Below are 21,648 nucleotides of genomic sequence, written 5' to 3' on the forward strand. Positions count from 1 at the left end.
GAACAGAAGGATAAAGAGAAAGAAAAGAAGAGACTGTATTGAGAATTTTCTTGTGTCTTGTCATTCTGTACATGGTCCTATTTATACATAAAATGGAGAAACAAATCACAAGATTACAGGAAGCAAATAAAGCAGGAATCATTAATGGAATTGCTAGCCGTTGTCCTTTAACCCTGTGATCCTGCTAGAATCTTCGGGTCCATTACTACCATAATAGGAGGATTCTGATTCTTCGGGTCGGTCCTTAACAAATTCTGTGATATTGCCATAATCTTCGGGTCCATTACTGCCGTGATGGGAGAATCTTGATTCTTTAGCTCCTTCCTTAACCCAGGAAGACAGGAAAATGGCAATCATGGTGACCAAAGAGCAAATGACAGTCTTTTATTTCAACTGTTCAAGCTTTGAACAACCAGCCCAAACACCAAGTTGAGCTCTTTTATTCTCTCACACTCCAGTCTCTCCAACCGAAGCAGAGTTTGCTTTTTAAGCTAGTAGTACTCGTTACCAGGACTCTCATTCTACGATCAAAGCAATGCTAGTCGCCGAGATGGCATTTCCAGCAAGAAGCGGCGACGATGGGCTTGGACTTCCACCCGAGCACCAAGCAGCCCTTTTCCTCGGCAATGGTGTAACCCTCGCAGGCCTCAACCTTGTCGAGCCACTGCTTGGCCTGAGCCATCTTCTTGATCGGTGCCGGCTGGAACCCGGCCCGGCTCATCCTGCGGCGCCACTGGTCCACCCTCTCATGCCTCTCCACCCTCGCCGGCCCCTCGCAGCTCACGATGTTCTTGATCTCCTCCGCGAAGTAGAACTGCTCCACCTTGGCGCGCTTGGTGTCGTACCTCGGCAGCATTGCATCCAGCGAGTCGAAGATGGCCGAGTAGTAGTGCAGCGCCTCCATGAACCTCCCGAGGAAGAACGGGCCGTTGTGGCTCGCGTCTTGCTCCACCAGGACAAGCATCCTCGGCGATAGCTCGTGAATCATTTGGAGCACCGAGTTGAGGGCTCCTCGGCTCTCCTTGACGACACAGTGCAGTTGGAGCATGCTGTTGACGACGAGAGCCTCCCCTTCATCGAGCTCCAGGTCCTCGGGCGTCAGATTCTCCAAGTTCCGCTCGACGGCAAAGAACTCGAGGTTTATTCCGAGCTTCCGAGCGTAGGTCTCGAGCTCATCGCCGATGGCTTTAAGCCGAGCGCCCGGAGCGCCGACGCCGGTGATGCGGATGCGCCGGGGCGGGGGGCCAGTTCGGTCGGCGAGGCTGTCGATGAGCTTTCGCCATTGATGGCCGTGGGGCAGGCCCAGGGTCATGCCCAGGTCCACTACATGGACCAAATTCTCTCCCTCAAAGGCTTCCAAGATGGAGGCATTTGCCACGAAGTGCCCGAACCGGAGGAAGGGGCACAGCTCGTAGGCCAGTCCCAAGGCCTCCTCCTTCCTGTCGGCGGCCATGGCGGGGACTGTTGCAGGGCCAATAATGCCGACAGCCCCGAGCGGCTGGACCAGCGCGAGGCGGTCGGATAAGCCCTGCACGAAGCACGACGCCACGCGCTGGAACGACGTGCCCAAGACCAAGGCATTGGCCTTCAGCTCATGGAGCAAGGCCGACGCCTGCACTCGGTCACGGCAGGCGACGGCCTCAGCGCATGATATCAGCAGCTGCACCAAGCGCATGCCATCGCCATCGCCATCGCCATCGCCATTGCCGCCGCCTCCTTCTTCGACAACCAGGTGATCACCCTCTGCCGGCTCCTCAAGCGCCTCCAAGGCCCAAAACTTCTGCTTGTAAGTTTTGACATGGTCGCGGAATTGGAGCTTTCGGAGGCAGTTGGATTGCTTGCCATTGTTGCCATGGCTCGCTGCCATGGCATCAGCATCGATCCTTGGCTTCTTGCATGGCCCGGCGAGCTCCAAGGTTGGTGGGAACGATAGTTGGAAGGGGTGATCCCATGTTGGGAGGAGGCAAGTGAAGGGGTTGGGGGCCATCTTCGCCATGTGGGAAAGTGTGAGGTCAAGGCCACTCCCAACCAGTACTCCTTCCTCACTGTAGACTACTTGAGGGAGTTGCTTCCGCTGAGGCTGCAAGTAGGGTCCAGGAGCCATCTAATGATGCAGTTTCTCTCAGAGATTTCTGTCTTCTAACACAGCTCCAAAGACCTCCAACTCCAAGCCCATTGGAGCTTATTTATACTGTCATTCCGAGTATGCCAAGAATTACGATCCAGAAACAGCTAAAATGACGTTGTTACAGGCGTTGATAGCAAGAATCGCAGTTACAATAAAGGAAAGAACAAGCTCGATGAGATTCCAAAGATTTTGGAGCCTAATTTTTGTCTCGAGCCTTCTATTTTGTTTAAAATGCAGCAAAATTCATACACTCAGAGAGTTTAAATACTAGTTATGCGGTAGCCGGCCAATAGAACTAAATGAACCATTGGCAAACTTCTGTAATTAATTAAACAAATCTCATATTACAGGCATCCTGATTCCTACTATGACCTTGCAGCTGTTAAAGCGTACGGCTGAATGATTCTCTATCTTGGTAAATAATCTCCTCCAATTCACTTCCAGACATCCGTCACTTATGACGACCAATTGATGCTAATATTAGCTGATTGGAAAGGATACCGAGTAGCTTAGGGAGCATACCTTGTACTGCTGTTAAATATAATGAGGTCGTGTTGTCTTGCCATATGTATGCTTTCTACGTTACGGCATGCTTCTGGAAACAGGATCTTGAGGTCTCTTCTTGGTCCAAGGCCTGCCCCCGATGGAATCTGGATGCTCTTTTATTCCTTCGATATGTTGGGAGACAATATCTAGGCATACCATTTTGCCGACGCAGTCATTTCCGTGAATCTAGATTGGGTGACATCATTCATGGGTCATTTCAGAGATAGTATCCTTACCATACGTCGAGCCTCCAAAGACTGATTCCATCATTTTTTTTTTTTTTATTTTTGGTAAATCCAACATTGCATATAGCTCTTAAATAGATACAGCTAGCCAAAGTCAAAAGAAAAAAAAATACTATAAGGAAACAGGAATGTCATGGCAACGAAGGAGGCAACTCAGTCTGCAGCTCGGTTAGCCTTCCGAAACACATATGCAACCTGAAATGACTCTATCTTCCTGACCCGTCTGCGAGTATCGCTGATCAACGGTCCCCGCAACGGTATACACCCTGTATCCAATCAATCACCATGGAGGAATCTCCCTCGAGATGGACCCTATCTGCTCCAAACACTCTTCATTCAAGAAGAAGAAGATTTGACTCACATATGTCAGCTATGAACAAGAAGGCCTTCCTTAGAGAATTCCCATCCGGTTATTTTGCTTTCATTAGGTTAAAATTAGAAGTCATAAATCTTGTCAGCCCTTGAATGTATGATAATAATGTATTCAAATGCTCTTGTAGATCGACACTTCGAACATAGCCAGGAGCCTCCTCTCACAGCCAAGTCAATCGGAACAAACATCTTCGCAGTTCTTGTTTAATAATTGGGAGGTTGAATAATTCATCTCTTTATGTCACAAGGCAAACTCCCAGCTAGGAATCGCACACCGATCGATCTCTCCCATCTCCCATCTTCTTTGCTAAACGAATCCAGATTGGCTTAGCTCACTATTATCTCTCTTCTGAACAGAAACAGAGAAGGTAGCTATCAGAAGTGGAAAAGTTTTGCATGCATAGATTACGACCATCTACCCTGCTGCATTTTTGTGCGTTGCAATGCTCAAAGTATGCACATCTCTAAGCAAAACATTCAACAGCAGGGTTCTGGTTTCTGGCCATTGCCCAACTCATCATAAAAGGTACTTCAATAAATATTTGCTTCTTTACTAAGGCAACCTGCCAACCCTAGATCCAATTCATTAAGCAAGATAATTTCGATAATTAGTATGCTCTTTTCCAAAGAGATGCTCTTTTATATTTGAATATAATCTATACTATAAAAAAAATATTTAACATTAAAATTCATGTATTTTCAAGGTATCTAATATAATCATCAAATAAGTATCCAAAAGGATAATTTGAATGGTATGATATTATATTTTACTACGATATAATCATCAAAATCTAATGAATTTCAATTTACCCATATTTTAAGATGTGTAAATCAAGATCCATAAAGTGGATTTATAATTTATATGCTCTATCATATATTTTACCATACTAATGTAATTGCTACCATTTATCTTATAGCAACTTGATATATAGGTTAGAGACCATTAAAATACTGGCCACGATCAAGTTAGACCTAATGGAGTATCTATAAAGCTGCATCCTTTTTAGAATTATAAGATGGAGATTTTAAATCAATGATTCGAGCTGTTGGATATGATCTACTTCCTCTAAATTGCTTACACTTTCAAAAATCATATGATTTGAAGACCTCTAGCCTATATATATAATCTACCATCTTAAAGACTCATCAAATAATCAATTTTTTCATGTTATTTAAACCCACATCATGCATAGCTCTCCAAATCACATAATTCTTGGTATGTAAACTTCGATATGGAATACCAAATACCAATCATTCAATTTAAAAAAGATGTAACTCTTTAAATTTACAAAAAGAACAAGATCAAAAGTACAAGAAATTTTGCAAATAAATAAACGTAAATACTTTTAATATTTTCTTAATTTATGTATTATAATTCAAAATTTTATATTATTTTTTCTCAGACGTATTACAGGTGCTTCAATGCTAGCATACATAAAAAGGTGACTATCAATGAGAATTGGGTTATTGTCCTCATCTCTGTTAAGGAAAAGCACTCACAATGAGCAAGCACGATGCTGAAACTTGTTAACATGCAGATGGTGCAAGGCAGATCAGTGAAAAAGCGCTCATGGCATGCTTTTGTCATTTAAGAATCAGCAGGAAGGCTTTCGAAGAGTAAAGACTGCTCTTTTTTGTGATTGAACTGCAATTATGAAAAATATATATTGTGGAAGCTCATAAAAGGGAATAAAAGAATCAACAACTAAACGGAATGGCAACAGATTGAACTGAGCCTACTCTTCACATATTACATCATACAAAAAAATGAAGATTATGAAAAATTTTATCTCACAGTAAACTTGCAAATCAGATTCACCTCAAGAGAGCCTGGTATGAGAAATGTGCAATGATGCCCTTCCCTCGAATCCAATACGCAAAACTACCATGTCTAATATGAGAACTCATGACCTCGGATCGATATATACTTCTTCACCCATATGGCAATGTCCTCAGCACAGGCCTGTGCCTGAGGTGTCTTGAGGAGCATATCGAGCGTGGCGAATTCATGAACTGCATCTTTGTATTCAAGGACTGGTGCATCAACATTCACTTTTCGGAGCTCCTCGGAGTAAGCAATCGCACGGTCCCTCATCCAATCATGCTCGGCCACCACTGTGAGGGTCGGGGGCATGCATTTCAATGGCGGCCCCCTTCCAGACACAAGAGGGTTTGCAGCTGGATGGTCTAAGCTGTACTCGTCTTCAGGCAAGAACAGTCTCCAAGCAAGTATGCACATGGACTTGTCATAGAAATAAGAGTTTGCAAGCTTTATTTCTGAATGGGTGGGTACACTTCCAATGAAGAAAGGATACATTAGAACCTGGGCTACAACCTTGACAGGCTCAATGAGCTTTCCCGCTTCAACAGCCTTGCGAGCCACAAAGTCGGCAATATTTGCACCACAGCTCACACCAAGGAGAACACATCTGTGTCAACACAATAGTAACTATATATTGAGTCAAATACTATAATGGCAACATCAAAGAAATTGTCAGAAATTGGACTACATAGAAATCATAGATCACAGATACATTACAGACTTTAATAGAAGATTGAGGAAACTAAACACCTCAGCTAGATTTCATGCTGTCCAAATGGAGAAGAAATGCGGACCAAATTACTGAAATCTGCTAATATAGGCCACTTATACCAAGAAAGGAACTCACCTATAATCTAAACAACGGTCAATTTGGACTTTGCAGGTATGACTGTGATAACTTCAGACAAGACAAATGCGCAGCCTGACAGTTAACAATGGGCTAATACTACATGGGAGCAATAGTAGAAAAATGGCCTAACGAATCATTGCATGCCATCAAGATATATAACACTTTGGAACTCTAGCAGCTCAGCAGTCAAATTATGGCACGTAAGATGAGATATTCTCAAACAGTGACTTCCATATTGGTTCTTAAGAATTATAAATGCAGCAATCGCACCAGGTGAAGAGTCACAGTATATTAATATGTTCAATGGCACGTAAGACTGGCGCAATTTCAATAATATGCCAGTGTCAGTTTCAAATGACCCATCAGCTTTGGAAGTTATATACTGGCATCTGCTTCAGAAAAATCAGATCTGGGTTGCTCCTACTGCCTCCGTAGCCTTAATTAGATAACCAAGTTTCACATTTCCAATGACCTACATGATGATTGAACTATTGCTATTGCAATGCAACTAGATTAACAGGTTTGCAACCACCCAAACATTCATAAAGACAAATTTTTCATGAGATATTGTGAAGATGGTACCCAAGATGTTCCGTTTTCCCAGAAAATGGAAATTGCAGTTCACTAATGCAAATCTTCTTTAGTTTCCATGTATCATATGAATAACACCCATTACCCCTTTACTTCATTCAAAGTCAACGACACTATGGTGTGATCACACCAATATCTATATTTCACACTAAGTTAATCCTGTAGGTCAAAAATAATTTGCAACCAATTAGAATCAAGCACTATGAAATTCTTTGATACAACTAGGGGACATCAAGGCCTCTTCTGGTTGTCATTTCTTGATTTTGGTGGTCAACAAATATTAAAAGAATTTTGGAACCCAGACCCACTGTGTCTTTCTTCTGAGCCACTTGTAACACTAAAAGAATGGTGATACCTGAAGAATTAGTGGTGAAAATCCTCAAAGCCCACAGCACTAGGATGATTAGAAGTTGTAGCCATAATGGACTAGGGCTATACCTGATATGGTAAAAGGCCATACAAGCCACAAGACCCTAAGCAGAATCTTAGGGGTTGAAGCTGACTGCCATTAAAAAAAATTTTAAAAAAAATCTACTATACTCAAATCTTAATTATGATGAAAAATTTTGACTTATAGATGATCCTATCCATGAACTAGGAGCAACTTCCATTGTTATCATTTAAGGTGACGCTGCAACGCATGAAAATTTCTCTTTTCTCAAACTTCCCTATATCAAGAAGTAGGATAGGTCCCTTCTTACTCACCCATCCATATAGCATCAAGGCAACTAAAATAATCAAATGATCTATTCTATATTTTGAATGCATAATTTTAATAGCATTCTCTTTCCAAGGGTTCACAATTGAGTCCAAGGGCATGTTTGGATATTCCTACAATATTGAGCTGAAAATCATGTAGGAATCGGGTCTATTGGCCCATTTAGCTTGCATTTTCTAAGAGCTTGTCGAAATCCAGCCCAAATCCTAGCCTTTAGGCTGTTTGAAGAAACAAGACCTATGGAGGTCTTTTTTTCTTTCCCACAAGATTTGGGCTAGGGAGTGTTTGGTTGACACAGGACCATACTTAAATAGATAGCTCAATCAACGAATTCTATAGGATTTTCAGCCTAATCCTATAGGACTAACCAAATAGGCCCTAAGAGTTCGACATTTCGGGGGGCTATGTGCTATGATGCATGCTAGGCCACCCATCTGCTTCGTAGTGGAAAAATAAGGGGGGCATGTCAAAGCTTCACAGGAAAAAAATAATTTACACGATCCATCAAAAAGTTGCAAAAAAAAAAGGTATTTAAAATAGAGGAAAAAGAAATGCACAGATGTCAGGCTTGAAAATGAGTTGCTGCTATAATAAGATAAATTGGGAGACGTGGTGAAAATCCGACGTCACATGATGGATAAGAAACCAAGTTGCAGTTGTGATGAATCATCAAAGAATGCGCAGCAAAAGTGGGATTCCTTCTATAGCAAAACCTCGAAAGACTCTAATGCGAAAACTGAAAAAGGATCAGATCTTCGTCACATACTAAAGCGGCATTGTTGTCATCAAAAGAGAAAGAAAGAATATCAAACAGATTTCTTCATGATGACAGATCTATACGATCCTTGGACCAAGACTTCCAAAGTTCATGCCCTATAGCTCTCAAAATTTTGCATGGCCCTAAAGGGTTTTATGATCAAGGCTTAATCATTTCCTCCATTTTTTTTTCAAAGAAAAATTTGTGGTCAGTAGTACCATTCGAACTAATTTTTGGGTGATTCAACTTATCACTATTGAAATTATTCAAGAAGTATTGGTTTTAAGAAAGTTAATAGGAATGTAAGTAGTGGCTGGAAACAACTTGGATTTCAGTGTGTCCATATGTGCATCCATTTTTATTTGAAAAATTCAATATGGGTATGGATATTAATGAGATGCTAAAAAGCTTGGGTGACAAGCACAATGGTGCCAGTTTAAGTCCTGGGGCAGTCACTTCGTGCACAAAAAGATGTCAAATGCTAGGTCTGTCCCTAGTCCACCCCTCCCAAGACCCCATATTGCCAGAATCATAACTAGGTAATCATCAACACCAAGCAAGCACTCCTCATCTTGCCCAAGCCTGTACTCCAAGCCTACAACTAAGATCCTATCTAGGTTACACCCAAGCTTGTAGCCATCTGCATCCCATGTCACAGAAGCATCCAACCTAAGCCCAAGCAAGAGCCACGGCCTAGGTCTAACTCAGACTTGGAGCCTTACCACTCACAGCCCGAACCTATATTTATTTCTTGCCCAGAATATGTACTTGAACCAGTCTATGAATTGATTTAACGACATAATAAATAGTATGACTTGGATTTATTGACCCTTTAGCAACAATTGAAACATAGTGCCAAATTTGTTTCTATCTTTTGTCATTTTGGTTGTTTGGTTTCTTGACAACATTCCATCAACTTGGATTGAGTATAAAATTTGCTATTTAATTGAAGCACTTAACTGAGCTCATACCTAAATTGGCTCAGCATAAAAGTTTGGGAGCTTCAGCCAGCATTCATAGACCTAGATTAAAGCCTTTGCATTTTCTAGAAGACTTCCAAGCATTTGAAATACAAACCAACCTTTGAGCATTTTTGTTATCCTGAACATATTTTTTTCAACAATTTCCTAAATGGATAGAGTGTGTCTAATAGAGTTATTGGTAAGACTGCAAATAGTCCATACATACAGAACCATATTCCATCATATTTTTCTTTATCTGTAGCAAAACATGATTTATAAACATGCTCGACATATACATTGTCCCTAGCAATGAGTACTTTCACATCACTGATTATCCACATAACTTCTTTTCTTCCACTTGGCTTCACATGCATTCACACATACATTTTTACTAGTAGAAACAAAAAGCTCTGAGGTCAGGTGATGGATCATACTTTACAATTAGGTTAGAAACTCCAAATCCTTCTCATTGTATTCAATTAACTCTTCTTTAATAATATTGATCCTTCAAATCCAGCCAAAGACCACCTCATAAACATGAATTCCAAAGACCACCCCAAGCACGACTTGTATGAATTCCTAAACATCTCAAGCACAATGTCTAGTAGATCCCCATTAATGCTTATACTAAGCTTCCACAATGTAATCATAGCTAATACAACTGTTCCACCACATCCATTTCAATATCCTCATCTTGTTATGCTCACTGTTCTATGTTTTCCCCTGCTATGTTTTGATCTTTGCAATGAAGTCATCTATCTTAAAGATTATCCTTCAGTAATTCATCTTATTCAAATTTCAAAATAGCAAAACATAAACACATCTCCATTTCAATGACATCACTCTACCAGTTTACTCAATCAACTGCATTTTACAGACATTATTTCTTTTCGACTATAAAGTATGCACGATTGTTTACAAAGGTAGGCTATAATTATTACGGCCTTAAAATTTTTGATGTGCTCCATCTAAGAAATTGAAAGGATGAAAAAAGGGATACTCTACCCTCACACTTCAACTGAAAACATGAAGCAATATAAGATTTTTGATAAACAAAATCACTTTCAAGAATAAAACATTTAATATCAAATTTTGCAAACTTTGCGTCTCTGGTCTCATTGGATGGCAGTTAATATAGTTTTCAGTTCTTACTCAGTCAGAACAATTCACGCAGAAGACATCTACAAACAACTACTTTTCAAGAACAATGCAACCAAACCCCATTCTATATTATCTTCTCAAGAAGAAGAATGTAATTTCTATAATCTTCAAACTCAACAGAATATGATAGGAAACATGAGAGAGAGAGAGAGAAAGTGGGGGTAGAATATGCATCTTCTGAAAAGAAAATTACCGGGACGGATCAGCATGAGCTGCCAACCACGGCTCCACCGAGGACGCCCCAAACGTGTCAACAATGTCCGCCCTCTTTGAATCGCCATCCCCTCCACCCTTCACACTCCCCAAAGATTTACTGCACTCCGCGAGATTCGCCTGCTTCCCCAACCACTTCAGCACCTCCAGCCCGTCCTCGAACGCCGCCGGGTACCGATTCTCGGGCGCCAGCCTGTACCCGACCGCGATCACGATCCCATCGCACAGCTTCGCAATCCGCCGACAGAAGAAGTCGTTCGCCGCAGACGTATTGCTCCCGGCGATGAACCCGCCCCCGTGGAACTGGAGGATCACGGGGAGCTTCCGGGTACCACCTGAGCGGTGGCGGCCGTCACCCGCCACGGAGGGGAGGTACCCGCCGTAGGATCCGCCGCCGCCGCCGCCGTTCTCGGTGGCGAATCCGGGCCCGTCCAAGCTGCTCCGACGGGCGGCGTGGTTGGGGGCGGGGGAGGCGGTGATGCCGCCGTAGCTGTTGCGGCGTGGGGGATCAAGGGATCGGGCGGCTGGGTGGGGTTTGGGGCGGGGGAGGGAGGTGTCCGGGAGGAAGATGCGGATGGAGAGGGACGTGATGGGGTCGATGTGGATGTCTTTGGTGGCGACGCCGTCGGGGCCGAAGGAAGGGTTGGCGGCGGCCGTCGACTCCTCAGGGCGCGATGTGACGCCAAAGAGGCCAGCGGTGGCGGTGGCCGCTGCGGCTCTGCTGTCAAGCCAGCCCTGCAGCCGGTGCTTCAACAGCAGCTTGAAGAAAACGCTGTACAGCTTCACGGCCACGCTCGGCATCTCATCCAATCAATCTATAAATCTCTCTCTCTCTCTCCCCTCTCCGATCTTTCGTTTCTTGGATTCGGGGGGGAAGAAGAAGAGGGGAAGGAATAGGATGGCGTCTTGGAAAGGGAAATAGGGTTTGAAGTTTGAATTAGGGATGGGGGCGAGTTGAATTTTGGGATGTTTCTATTGCTCGTGAGTTGAATAAATCAGAGAGGAGGAGGAATGGGGGGTTTGGCTTTTGGTGGGATGCGTTTCAGGATTTTTTTTATATTCTTCTTTTGCTGGGGTTGGAAAGGAAACGAAAAGGGTGGGGAAAGGGGAAAGGGGAAAGGGGAAGGAGGACGAAATTAGAGGGTGAGGGCTTTGTGTGAAAGAGTTAAGTATAGGAATTGATTTGCGCCTTCTAATATTGGTGCAATGGTTTATGGGCCTTTATAAGCCAGCCATGGAAATCTTGTGACTTCTCCTATTACTTGTCCAATCTTGTGATTTTTTTTCACTGGAGTAGTTTGCTTTGCATTTGTTTGTGGGAGAAAGGTGCAGGCCAACTTGCTTATGGTTGTGCCTCAGGTGACCTGTTCTGAGAGGGAGGATTAGGGCTTCCTGGTTTCATCGAAAGGATTACCACAGTTAAGCTCGCCAATAAAAATAATCTAAGATGGGCGAGATTTTATCCTAGCGAGCATAAATTTTCTACCGTGTGCTATTTGCACTGCAAAATTCGAGAGCTGCCATCATAAGAAACAATACGATCTTACATGCCATACATAATGCATCGTTATTGATAGTTGTCCATCTTCCGATGACGGCCATCAGGACACTCTACAGTGCAAACTGCACACTGCAGAGCATCTTAGGTTTATCGTGGCCAACTAAAGAATCAAATAAGACTTCAATAGACGTAGAATAAATGCTTAGGGACTTGGTTTATTAGTTCGTTATATAATTAGATTGGGTCAAACATACCAAGCTTTCTTGCCGTCGAACTCTTTAAAATTTCTGCAAAATTTTGAATTGGTTCAAGACAGATGCAGAACCCCTTTTTCTCGCGTGTTCTTTTTTTAATGAGTCCACCACACTCTAATTGCAGCACATTTCGTTGAAAAAGTAAAAACTGCACGCGTTTATGTTTGTCTCTCTCTTTCTGGCATTTGCATCTCACTGGGAACGAGAATTACTCGTTGAAACTTTGCTCACTTCTTTAGCTGGGGGCAGTAAGTTTGCACCATATAGATAGCAGGGATAAAACGGCCAAAATAGCACAATAAGAGAAATTATCATACTTCCATGTACATTATTTGTTCAGATTCCATATAAAACAGCAGTTCAAGTAAATTTAGATCCAAGGAACCAAGGTGTTCCTGATCCATTTCGAATTAAAGAAAAAGAAAGAAGCGAGAATAATTGTATTCATGACTCATGCGAAAAAAAGTTTCATTCATCAACCATCATTTTTTTGGAAAAGGACAACCATCAACAAATGAGAACTGCTCGAATAAATATTCCAACAAATCATAACCAGAATCTGAAAGGAAGATAAAGTAGACATCTGCAAATTTGGAGCATACAACTCTTTCGCATATCAAGCAGAATGTCAGAACTGACAGGTTGCGCTCTGTCCTACTGTGGCCGTCGAACAGTTCAAGAGGTTTTCGGCATTTTTGTTGCTTCATGTCTTTCGCACCTCCTATATACAGTTTAACCCTGTACAGTGTTAATGGATCTCCGAGGACCTGACAACCCAAACAATCCAGAAGCAAAGGGTGAGCAACAATCCATGAGTAATCAATAAATCCATTTCCAAGATCATAATCCAGTCAAATGACTGAGTATATTGAGCTACCAAATTGACATGGTATCAGCGAGAAGAAACTTGATGGGGCACGGTACGAGGAACAAGAACAGCCTCATTACTCGCAGCTTTCGAAGTGGCAATTTCTTCTAGGCGCCTCCATGTGGATTCACGTTTTGATTTAATCTCCTGTTCTTTCGCTTCATCTTCCTCAAACTTCTTTAAGCACTCTGCAAATAGCTCAGGATCATGATCAGAGAATATCTTGCGAACATTCAGCGTGAGGCTCTGAACAGCTTGGTTCCAGTGAGTCTTTGCATTTCTCTCTAACACAGGGAAGATGATTGGTAAGATCACCTTACGGTTTTGTTTGATTGAGTTTTCAATATGATCATTGTTCCACAAAAATAATGCTCTCTCTGCAACCTGCAGAAAGACCAGAAAAGTTTTCCAGAATGATTTTAGTAACAAGTTATTTGCAACGAAACAATTAATTCACATCATCAAGGTCTTCAAAAATTTGTTCAAATGCATGTTGCATGAAAATGCTAAATTTAAACTAAAAGAATGGTATATGAACATTCTTGCATTTCTAATTTCAAAAATAGCCATGTAAATGTTTGCTCGCCTTCATCACCAAAAGCATTTAATTTTCTTGGTAAAAGTTTTCAAGAAAACTCGCAGATAATATATTTTTTTCATTTTTATTATCTCAAAAAGTTGCAATATGAATCATCAGTTTCCAATAGGCCATCAGAAATAGAAACTGCAATTCCCAATGTCTGGTCATACATGATAACGTTCATAATTCTGGTTAATTGTGTTAGTGTCTCACATCTTGATATTGGTAATAGAAATGATATTGGGGCCTATTTGGATATTCCTGCAGGAATATCCTGCAAGAACTGGGCCTGTTGGAATGCCTAGCTCATATCTTCCAAGGACCCACCGAAATCCCAACCTAAATCCCAACTTGTGGGCCTGTTGACCTATAGGAAGAAAAAAAACACCCATGGAGGTTTTTCTTCCTTCCCACAAGATTTGGGCCAGAAGGTGTTGGGTTGTTACGGGCCATGCTCAAATAGGCTCTCTAGTCCATGAATCCAGCAGGAAATTCAGTCCAAATCCTAATAGATTACCCAAAGAGACCATTAGTAGGAATTTTCTGGGTTTCCCTCAAAAAAATGACAATTCTTTATCTCCTAAAAAGAAAAATCTAAATGTATCTAGTGCCAGAAGTTCTCTATTAGCGCCTTTGCTAACCAAAATCCTCAAGATTGCAAAACAAACTCACTATTGAGTGTGGTCAAAAAAATAAAAACAAAAATCGGATTGAGGACTCATTTGGATTATTATGTTTCTGACAAGTCGCTTGATTTTGTGAGATTCATTGAATTCGTAGGTTAATAAGTCGAATTTTTCCATATATCATACGCAATCTCTCTCTTGGCCTCCATAATCATATTCTGAGAAAATCAGCAATCACGTTCTTTCTCCCATGCAATATAAATTTCAAAATTATGGATATACATGCACACATTCGCATTTTGAGATGTGTCACCAAAGTATCCTCTTTTTCTTGGAGTTGAGATCAATGCAAGTCCACATGAACAGAAAGCAAATAGTCTGACACCTAAAACAAATTTCAAAAGAAAGATCTTCACTAGTGATGAGGTCGAAATGAATCTTATATTGTTCACTGCATCTAATGTTTGTGGGCTATCATATATGCAATGCAAAGTTGGATGGAGCTCTCCGCCTGATAGTGTCCATCAGATGACAGATTCACATGGAGAACAATAATAAAATGGTGAACTGTGAGTCAACCTTATAGCGAGATTCACAGGCCAAAAGAGGTTCATCATAGAATCTCAGCCATTCATTGTGTAGACCAATTCTATACACCTAAAGTCAAGTGGGTTTTTTTTTAAGACGGAAGGTTTTCAGCTGAAACCCAGGAACCTGGATCCAGTAAAAAAATGTTAAACCCTAGTTAAAAAATGTTTTCCATGAACTAGTGCGACTTCTTGAGCCCAGATAGATAATAGAAAATTTTTTTTGGTACAAGATAATAGAAGAGTTAAAGAAAGCAAGAAACAGCAACTCTCATTATTCATTACCAAAAACTGATCACACCTTCTTCTTTCGTCACTGGAGATATAATAAACTTCTTAAATAGTAAACACAACTCCACATTTAGTAAGGGCACCTGCAAACTTCCACTCTCATAAAGAAGAAAAAGAAACACTTTCAAACCATGCCTAACAAAAATATAAGTCTTTCAAGACATGGCAAGATCAATCTCTATAACCCAAAACCAAAAGCACCAAAATGAATTTAAAACATAATCATAATGACTTAAAAAAAAATTTGAACCCAACCTAGATAGACCTAAAGTAGGAAGCCCACCAAAAGTCCTGAAAACCAGTACAGAAATTGCAGAAATATATAAAATCCATGTCATGCTCCTTCGAGACATGAACTTTAAAAAAAAAAAAAAAAAAGCCTTGGTAAAACAGTAAATTAACTAAAAAGACCACAAAGCAAAAGTAGCTAGATCTAGATCACATTTAAAAATAATTTACATCACCAACCAAAATCATAACAATGGTCGAAGTACATACATAAATTGTCATCTTTGCCATAGAAGATTAAAGAACATGTCTCAATCAATGAAAAATTCCCAGTGTCAAAGAAAATGCAACTACTTAAGACATGGTAGCCTGCAACTTTAGTTGCTAAGCTGCCTAAGAATGGAGCATGACCCATCATGGACATGAATGGCTAAAAAAGGTTCGATGGCTGCTCACAGTGCACAAGGGCAAAACGAAACACAAGTCCAACACTAGTTAAATAAATAGCTTAGCAAATCTGCAAGAGCCTACGATCAGGAAGGATGTTGGAATTTAAATGCTGATATTGCGTGCGAACAGTTTATGTGGGTAAAGATAACTTCAGAAAGCATATTGTGGCAGCTTGGGAGGTAGCAACCAGGAAACAGCATACCCATTAGAATATGGGAAAATAGGGAAAACGAATGGCTTGAAGTGCACCTTGCCAGCTTTTCCAAAAGTTTAACTTTGAAAAAAGAAGGTTACTCAGGACAATTTTTCCCAGTGGAGATAAAAAGATACATTCATATGGTGTCATGCTTGACTGTATGTGCTTTAATATGGCATAAATAGGATGATATATATGGTGCCAAGCCTCACTATGTCTGCTCTAATAAGGCATAAATGAGATGAAATAATGAATAGTGGAAAAAACTCAACTGCTAAAGCTGATTGAATATATAAGTGGTTCTGGTACAAAGACAATAGGGAATACCGAGGCGGTATGAGATTGGGTAAAATCATTTTGGCAATATAATAGAAGAAAGCAAAGTAAGGAGAGAGGATTGAGAGATAATAAGCAGTTTCTTCTTTAATAGTGGATTGCATAGATAAAAGAAAGAATCACCTTGTACGTGGAGAGATTTAGTGAACACAGCTGAAATGGACAGAGAAAGAAAGATGTGGAATAGGATAAGAAGAAAGATGTATTTACAAGCTTGATCTGTTTAGGATTCATGAGGGACAGAGAAATGGATTATTGCAATCAACCAAACTACTCAAATAAATTCACAAAGAGGCAAAGAAGCTTTCTTAACCGTATCAATAAGATGTAAGAAAGTAATTCATTATATCTTAATCATGAATAGTTCCTCTAATCAACTGTTTAATTGAAGACGTATCCTACACTACTTTATCTGTCAACTGACAAACTTGAATGCTAGAATGCATTGATCAACATGCTACCATGAACTTGAATTGGGACCTTTTGTGGTCAAATCATATTTAAATGCAATAAACGATAGCCAATAAGACAGGTGTTTTACTTCTAGCAACCCAAATAAATTGTATGTAACAAACTCCATTTAGGTAGTATTTGGTCATTCCATACTTTTTCCTAACCTGACACAAATCTAAGCCCCTCTGCATATTCAGTGATCCACAAATCATTACTGGACATACTCATATCATCAGAATATGATTGTATTTGTTACTAATCCATCATTCCTGGAGTCATTTCTGCTACATCACACACAATTTGTATCAAGTTTGTGCACGTACGCATGAATAAGTTTATACATCTACTACATGCATACATGCATGCATATATGTATGAATATATAGTTGTAAGCATGTACATATACGCATATTTACCCGTATGTACATTATGCAGATACAGATATATCTAGACATACAAAATATATAATCATTGTATATCTACAAAGTCATTGTATATCACAGCCATGACCAATATCATCTATCCTTACGGAAATTGACTTAAGAATCAACTGTGATTTATAAAGTTTGAAAATGCTATAAGTGTGACACTAAATCTAAAGTCAAAACTTTTAGTGTTTAGTTCCTGGCCCAGGCACTACCTTAGAAGGTCAATGGCGATTAAGGAGCACTACCTTCTTCATTGTGCAATTTGAACTCATGCAACTCTCTAAGATTTAAAGGAAAGATCTACAGGGAGTTGAAATAATCTCCAAGACCCAAATTTTAACCCAAGGAGTCAAAAGCATACTCACCAAAAGACGTAACAAAAAGTAGCAACTGCAATCAGATGTGGAACAGTTTGATCTAATAGGCATTTTGCACTCAAAATCCATGGTTTAAACTTTAAAGTATCGGGGATTGTGCACATTAAGCCCATAAACATTGTGATCCCTAACTACGTTATTTGAAAATGTTCCAACTTCCCAGGGAAACGGTCTTGTTTGTTTATTCATCTTATAATCCAACTACAATAATCTATGCGAGCAAAATATGCCTGAAAAGACTAATTCATTCCAAAACTGAACCTGATTTAGATATCACAGATGCACCATGAGTCATAAACTAATATAGCTATTCAGATGGGCTATTTGGATGGCACTAAATGTTGCCCATCAGAAAAAATTCAGCACATGGACAGAATTGACAGAGCCAAACTAAAATAGTTCATAGCTCTTAACCTCCTGAACAATAAAGAACTATGTCTTGTTCAAGGAAAAGGAATTCATGTCTACCAAGAACAAAAGAAGGATACACCAAAAAGAAAGAAAATTCAAAAGCAGAAAATGTGTATTTGGGCTAAACAAGTTGATAACTTGGTTAAATTACTCCCAATTAAAATTGAAACTTTGTAATGCATGTTACCTGAAAGTGTGAACTATTTAAGCAGCGGGCAATCTGGCGGAAGAGAGCAACCATACATCGCTGAAATTCTGCAGGCTGAGTTGCCTCTAGAACCTCCTCCAGCTCCCCCAAGAACATTACTTCTTTTGAACTATTTGTGATGGGCCAGTATTTCAACAGACCCCTTATAACAGTATCCGCAAGCTTGCAGTCCTTCTCAACAAACTGAGTGATGCAGTATGATAACTGTTGATGGTACATGGCTATGCACTTTGGCTTGTGAAGGGGGATTAATGCTCGAACAAGGAACAATTTATGCTCTTCTTTCAGGGGCAGAGCAAATCCGTTGATAATACTTCCCAAGATCTCCAAGAGCTCTGCAATCCCATTGAACTTTTCAGTTTCAAAGATAAACCGGTAGAAAATATTGTTAATACCTTTCCTGATGAATGGACGGTGCACCATAAATTTTCCATAAATACGGTGAAGTATTGTCTTCAAGTACTCCCTCTCTCTAGGGTCTTCAGAGTCAAAGAGATCAAGTAGCCTAAGAATAAAGGAATGATCTATGTATCTTTTAGCCAACTTGGCATCAGTCTCAGGAGATGCAACAAACCTTAAGAAAAGCTCATAAACAATTTGCAAGTGTGGCCATGCTGGGTCCATTACAGCCTCTTCCTCTTCCAAATCGAAGGCTTCCAAAACTTTATTCTCTCTGGGAGGGGAAGTGAGGCTCCGGAACAAGTTTATTGATACCATTCTGATGATCTCTTGCATGATGTTCTCAGGAAATTTCCCATTAGCCGAAGTAACATAGTCAACAAGCTCTAACAATGTCTGCCGCTTTACATCCTTCTCTTTCAAATTCTTTGTTGGGTCAGTGAAGTTAAACACGACACTACACAAATTCAACTTTTTGATAAATAAATTCTGCTTTTCAGAGTTTGGGACATCCCTAAAGCTTGGCAATGCTTCATAAGACAGGGAGACTGAATTGCCATTCAGTTTCGAGTTAATTGCTGGAGGGTATTTGCTACCATGATTTAACCCCTGATTCAAGCCAGGAAGGACCTGACTGTTCAGACCCACAACTGGCAAATCACCACTTCTTGAACTGGTAGAAGAATTTGGCAATGAATTAGCTGATCCACCACTCTGACCCCGATTATCTGCAGACTTTGACGGCTTCCGAGGGAGCCGTCCTAATATTTGCTTGATCATAGTTGGAAAAAGGCAACCAAAGTGGAAAAAAAGGACAACTTTAACACCTTAAAATTCTCCTACAGGAAAAATGCTTTGATAATGCCAAATATTCTGCAATTCAAGAGAAAATGATCTTCAGCAGTTCACAACAGCCTCAACTTTCAAATTTTTGAAGTAATTTGTTGTCCATTCTCAAGTCAATTTCCACCATAAGTGAATGATACTGGTTCTCATCTAAAGAGACAGTTTTTCAGGAAAATCCACATCCAAAAAAACAAAATTCAGACTCAGGAAAGCATTGTAAGGCACAGATCAAGAAGGAAAAGAGAATTCACTCCATTCCGGAGAGTCCCTTCTTCCTCCAAGATACAAGGGTTCAGAGAATGATCAAGGATGCTCCCTTTTACCTCTTCTCTTCTCTCCTCTTCTCTACAATCCAACAAACTCGATCCCACCCACCACCCAGAAATCGAAATCGGTCCAAATTAAAGCCCCGCAGAATCTAAAGCCGCAACCTTCCGCCCCCAAATCGACGGGTTTGAGCCGAATCGAGGCATCAAAACGATCTAGAAGGATCAAGATAGCATCTTTTCAGGAGAAAATTGAAGAGAAAAACCCGATGGGACGAGGTCAAAGACGGGAAAAAGGCAAAGAATGATAAAAAAACGAGCTTTTTTTCCCCATCGGCGGAGGAATCCGATGCGGAAAAAAGAGGAGGAAAGGGGCGTTTTTTCCGATACTTACGAAGCGGTCTCTCGCTCGCTCTCCCTCGATCGGATGCTGGTCGCCCTTGCTTCGAGATTGGGAGAAGAAGAAAAAGCGAGAGAGAAGGGAGAAGAAGACCCCTCTCTCCTTGGCTTGAACAGTTGGAAGGGGACAGTGCCCGGAAACCAAAGGAAGACTCTCTCTCCCCTCACTCGGTTTTTATGCACTTAATTAATTCTCATCTAATAATAATAATAACAACAACAACAACAATAATAATAAATATTATCTATTCAAAAAAAAAATAACCATCATACTTAAATTTATTTATTTATTTATTTATTATATACTGTTAAATATATGGTCATACGACTTGGAATGTGCCTTCTTTCTTTTTCAATTATTTAGATATTATAATGTTACATAGTGATCATATACATTATTTACATATTATTTTTGATAAAAATATATGTGATTGAGATCTAAATATCAACTGCAAATTCTGTATTTGTTAAAAAAATGTAAATCCTTTATAATAAAAATCATATGCATGATGCTTTACAACAAGTTAAAGAGTTGAGATGATAGTTGATTTATCAACTAATTTTTGTTTTTAACTTATCACCTATCTATCTAATTGAATCACATAATGAAAGAAAACTATGTTTATTTTTTCTTTTTTTTGATAAATGATCAAAATTATACCTTCAAGGATTCAACTGTAACTTTTCACGTGTTTTTATATGTTATTTTTTTGTCGCAGTATTTCTTTCATTATATTTTCTTTTGGTTCCAATTATTTTTTTTATTTTTATCAAAATTATAATAAAAAATATTGGTTATACAAAAAAAAAATAAAAAAAAAAGTATCCATACAATTAAAAATCTTTCCTACACTACCACTATTGCCTTGCTTCAAGAGATGTAAGCAGTAGGACAAATAAAATTAAAAATTTGAGGAGAACAATTTACAGCCTCAAAATGATAAATAAAGGACCAAAGACACTAATCATATTAAATATGTTAATGAATGGTTATTATGAAGATTTATTATTTATTCATTATAGGCTAACTTGATATCTCCTTTGAATCATGTGCTTGTAATTAAACACTTTCTTAGCTCTTATATAAATGTTAAAAAAATACAAAACCTTAATACAAAGTAAATAATTTTGTGATCACTTTTATTTTTTATTCATTTCTTGGTTTTTGTGGTATTAGAGCCAATAGAATAAACAACTTATGTTGTCAATCAAATGTATTCCATATTTCATAGACATAATCCTTTTAAACCTTTAAGCAATACTAAAAATCATCACTTAAACAATATAATATTTATATTTTCTTTATCTATAATTATATATTTACAAATAACCCTCCTTTCTTCCATTAGACCCTACAGTAAGGGAATCTTATACAAGGTCCTATCACTTTTTACCTAACAAATTTCTATCTTGACTTCTACACAATTTTTTTATTTCTTATCTTCTCCTTTTTGCACACCTCATCACGCACTATGTTTCATAATATGGAAAGCTTTATTACGGACTCATTTATTTCAACAAAAACATCTCTCTCCAACTCTGTGCTTATTCATAGGTTTTGCTTTCACTAAATTACTTT

At 39.6% G+C, this 21,648-nt stretch overlaps 3 protein-coding genes across 7 annotated transcripts; all 3 read right to left on the reverse strand.

Moving 5' to 3' along the window:
• Positions 1–448: 448 nt before the first annotated feature.
• Positions 449–1,881, reverse strand: LOC103714497 (GRAS family protein RAD1-like). The gene has a single exon (XM_008801764.2). It carries the CDS (start codon positions 1,865–1,867, stop codon positions 539–541), a length of 1,329 nt encoding a protein of 442 aa, XP_008799986.2. The 5' UTR covers positions 1,868–1,881; the 3' UTR covers positions 449–538.
• A 2,814-nt stretch (positions 1,882–4,695) lies between these two features.
• On the reverse strand, positions 4,696–11,562 carry LOC103714471 (probable carboxylesterase 16). Of its 2 annotated transcripts, XR_605225.4 has the most exons (3): positions 10,346–11,562; positions 5,111–5,720; positions 4,696–4,936 (listed from the first exon to the last, which is right to left on the reverse strand). XR_605225.4 is itself a non-coding variant. In XM_008801729.4 (2 exons), the coding sequence occupies exons 1-2, from the start codon at positions 11,164–11,166 to the stop codon at positions 5,183–5,185; spliced, it is 1,359 nt and encodes a 452-aa protein (XP_008799951.1). In that variant the 5' UTR covers positions 11,167–11,562; the 3' UTR covers positions 4,955–5,182. The 2 variants fall into 2 exon arrangements, 1 of the variants encoding a protein (XP_008799951.1); XM_008801729.4 differs by lacking the exon at positions 4,696–4,936 and having other exon boundaries at positions 4,955–5,720.
• A 968-nt stretch (positions 11,563–12,530) lies between these two features.
• Positions 12,531–20,224, reverse strand: LOC103714472 (serine/threonine protein phosphatase 2A 57 kDa regulatory subunit B' theta isoform-like). Of its 4 annotated transcripts, none has more exons than XM_026807428.2 (4): positions 20,065–20,224; positions 18,139–19,886; positions 13,069–13,372; positions 12,531–12,887 (listed from the first exon to the last, which is right to left on the reverse strand). In XM_026807428.2, the coding sequence occupies exons 2-4, from the start codon at positions 19,336–19,338 to the stop codon at positions 12,853–12,855; spliced, it is 1,539 nt and encodes a 512-aa protein (XP_026663229.1). In that variant the 5' UTR covers positions 19,339–19,886; positions 20,065–20,224; the 3' UTR covers positions 12,531–12,852. The 4 variants fall into 4 exon arrangements, with proteins under 4 accessions (XP_026663229.1, XP_008799954.1, XP_008799952.1 ...); XM_008801732.4 differs by having other exon boundaries at positions 12,998–13,372; XM_008801730.4 differs by having other exon boundaries at positions 12,531–13,372.
• Between the last annotated feature and the right edge of the window lie 1,424 nt (positions 20,225–21,648).

The sequence above is a fragment of the Phoenix dactylifera genome, chromosome 11 (assembly GCF_009389715.1).
Source record: "Phoenix dactylifera cultivar Barhee BC4 chromosome 11, palm_55x_up_171113_PBpolish2nd_filt_p, whole genome shotgun sequence".
In the NCBI taxonomy this organism is placed as follows: Eukaryota; Viridiplantae; Streptophyta; class Magnoliopsida; order Arecales; family Arecaceae; genus Phoenix; species Phoenix dactylifera.

Excerpts from the sequence above, each read along its gene's own strand:
- LOC103714497 (XM_008801764.2), bottom strand. The coding sequence starts at position 1,867 with ATGGCAGCGAGCCATGGCAACAATGGCAAGCAATCCAACTGCCTCCGA.
- LOC103714471 (XM_008801729.4), bottom strand. The coding sequence starts at position 11,166 with ATGCCGAGCGTGGCCGTGAAGCTGTACAGCGTTTTCTTCAAGCTGCTG. Across the intron at positions 5,721-10,345 it reads GCTCATGCTGATCCGTCCCG|ATGTGTTCTCCTTGGTGTGA; the intron begins GTAATTTTCTTT and ends GTGTTGACACAG.
- LOC103714472 (XM_008801732.4), bottom strand. The coding sequence starts at position 19,338 with ATGATCAAGCAAATATTAGGACGGCTCCCTCGGAAGCCGTCAAAGTCT. Across the intron at positions 13,373-18,138 it reads TAAATAGTTCACACTTTCAG|GTTGCAGAGAGAGCATTATT; the intron begins GTAACATGCATT and ends GTCTTTCTGCAG.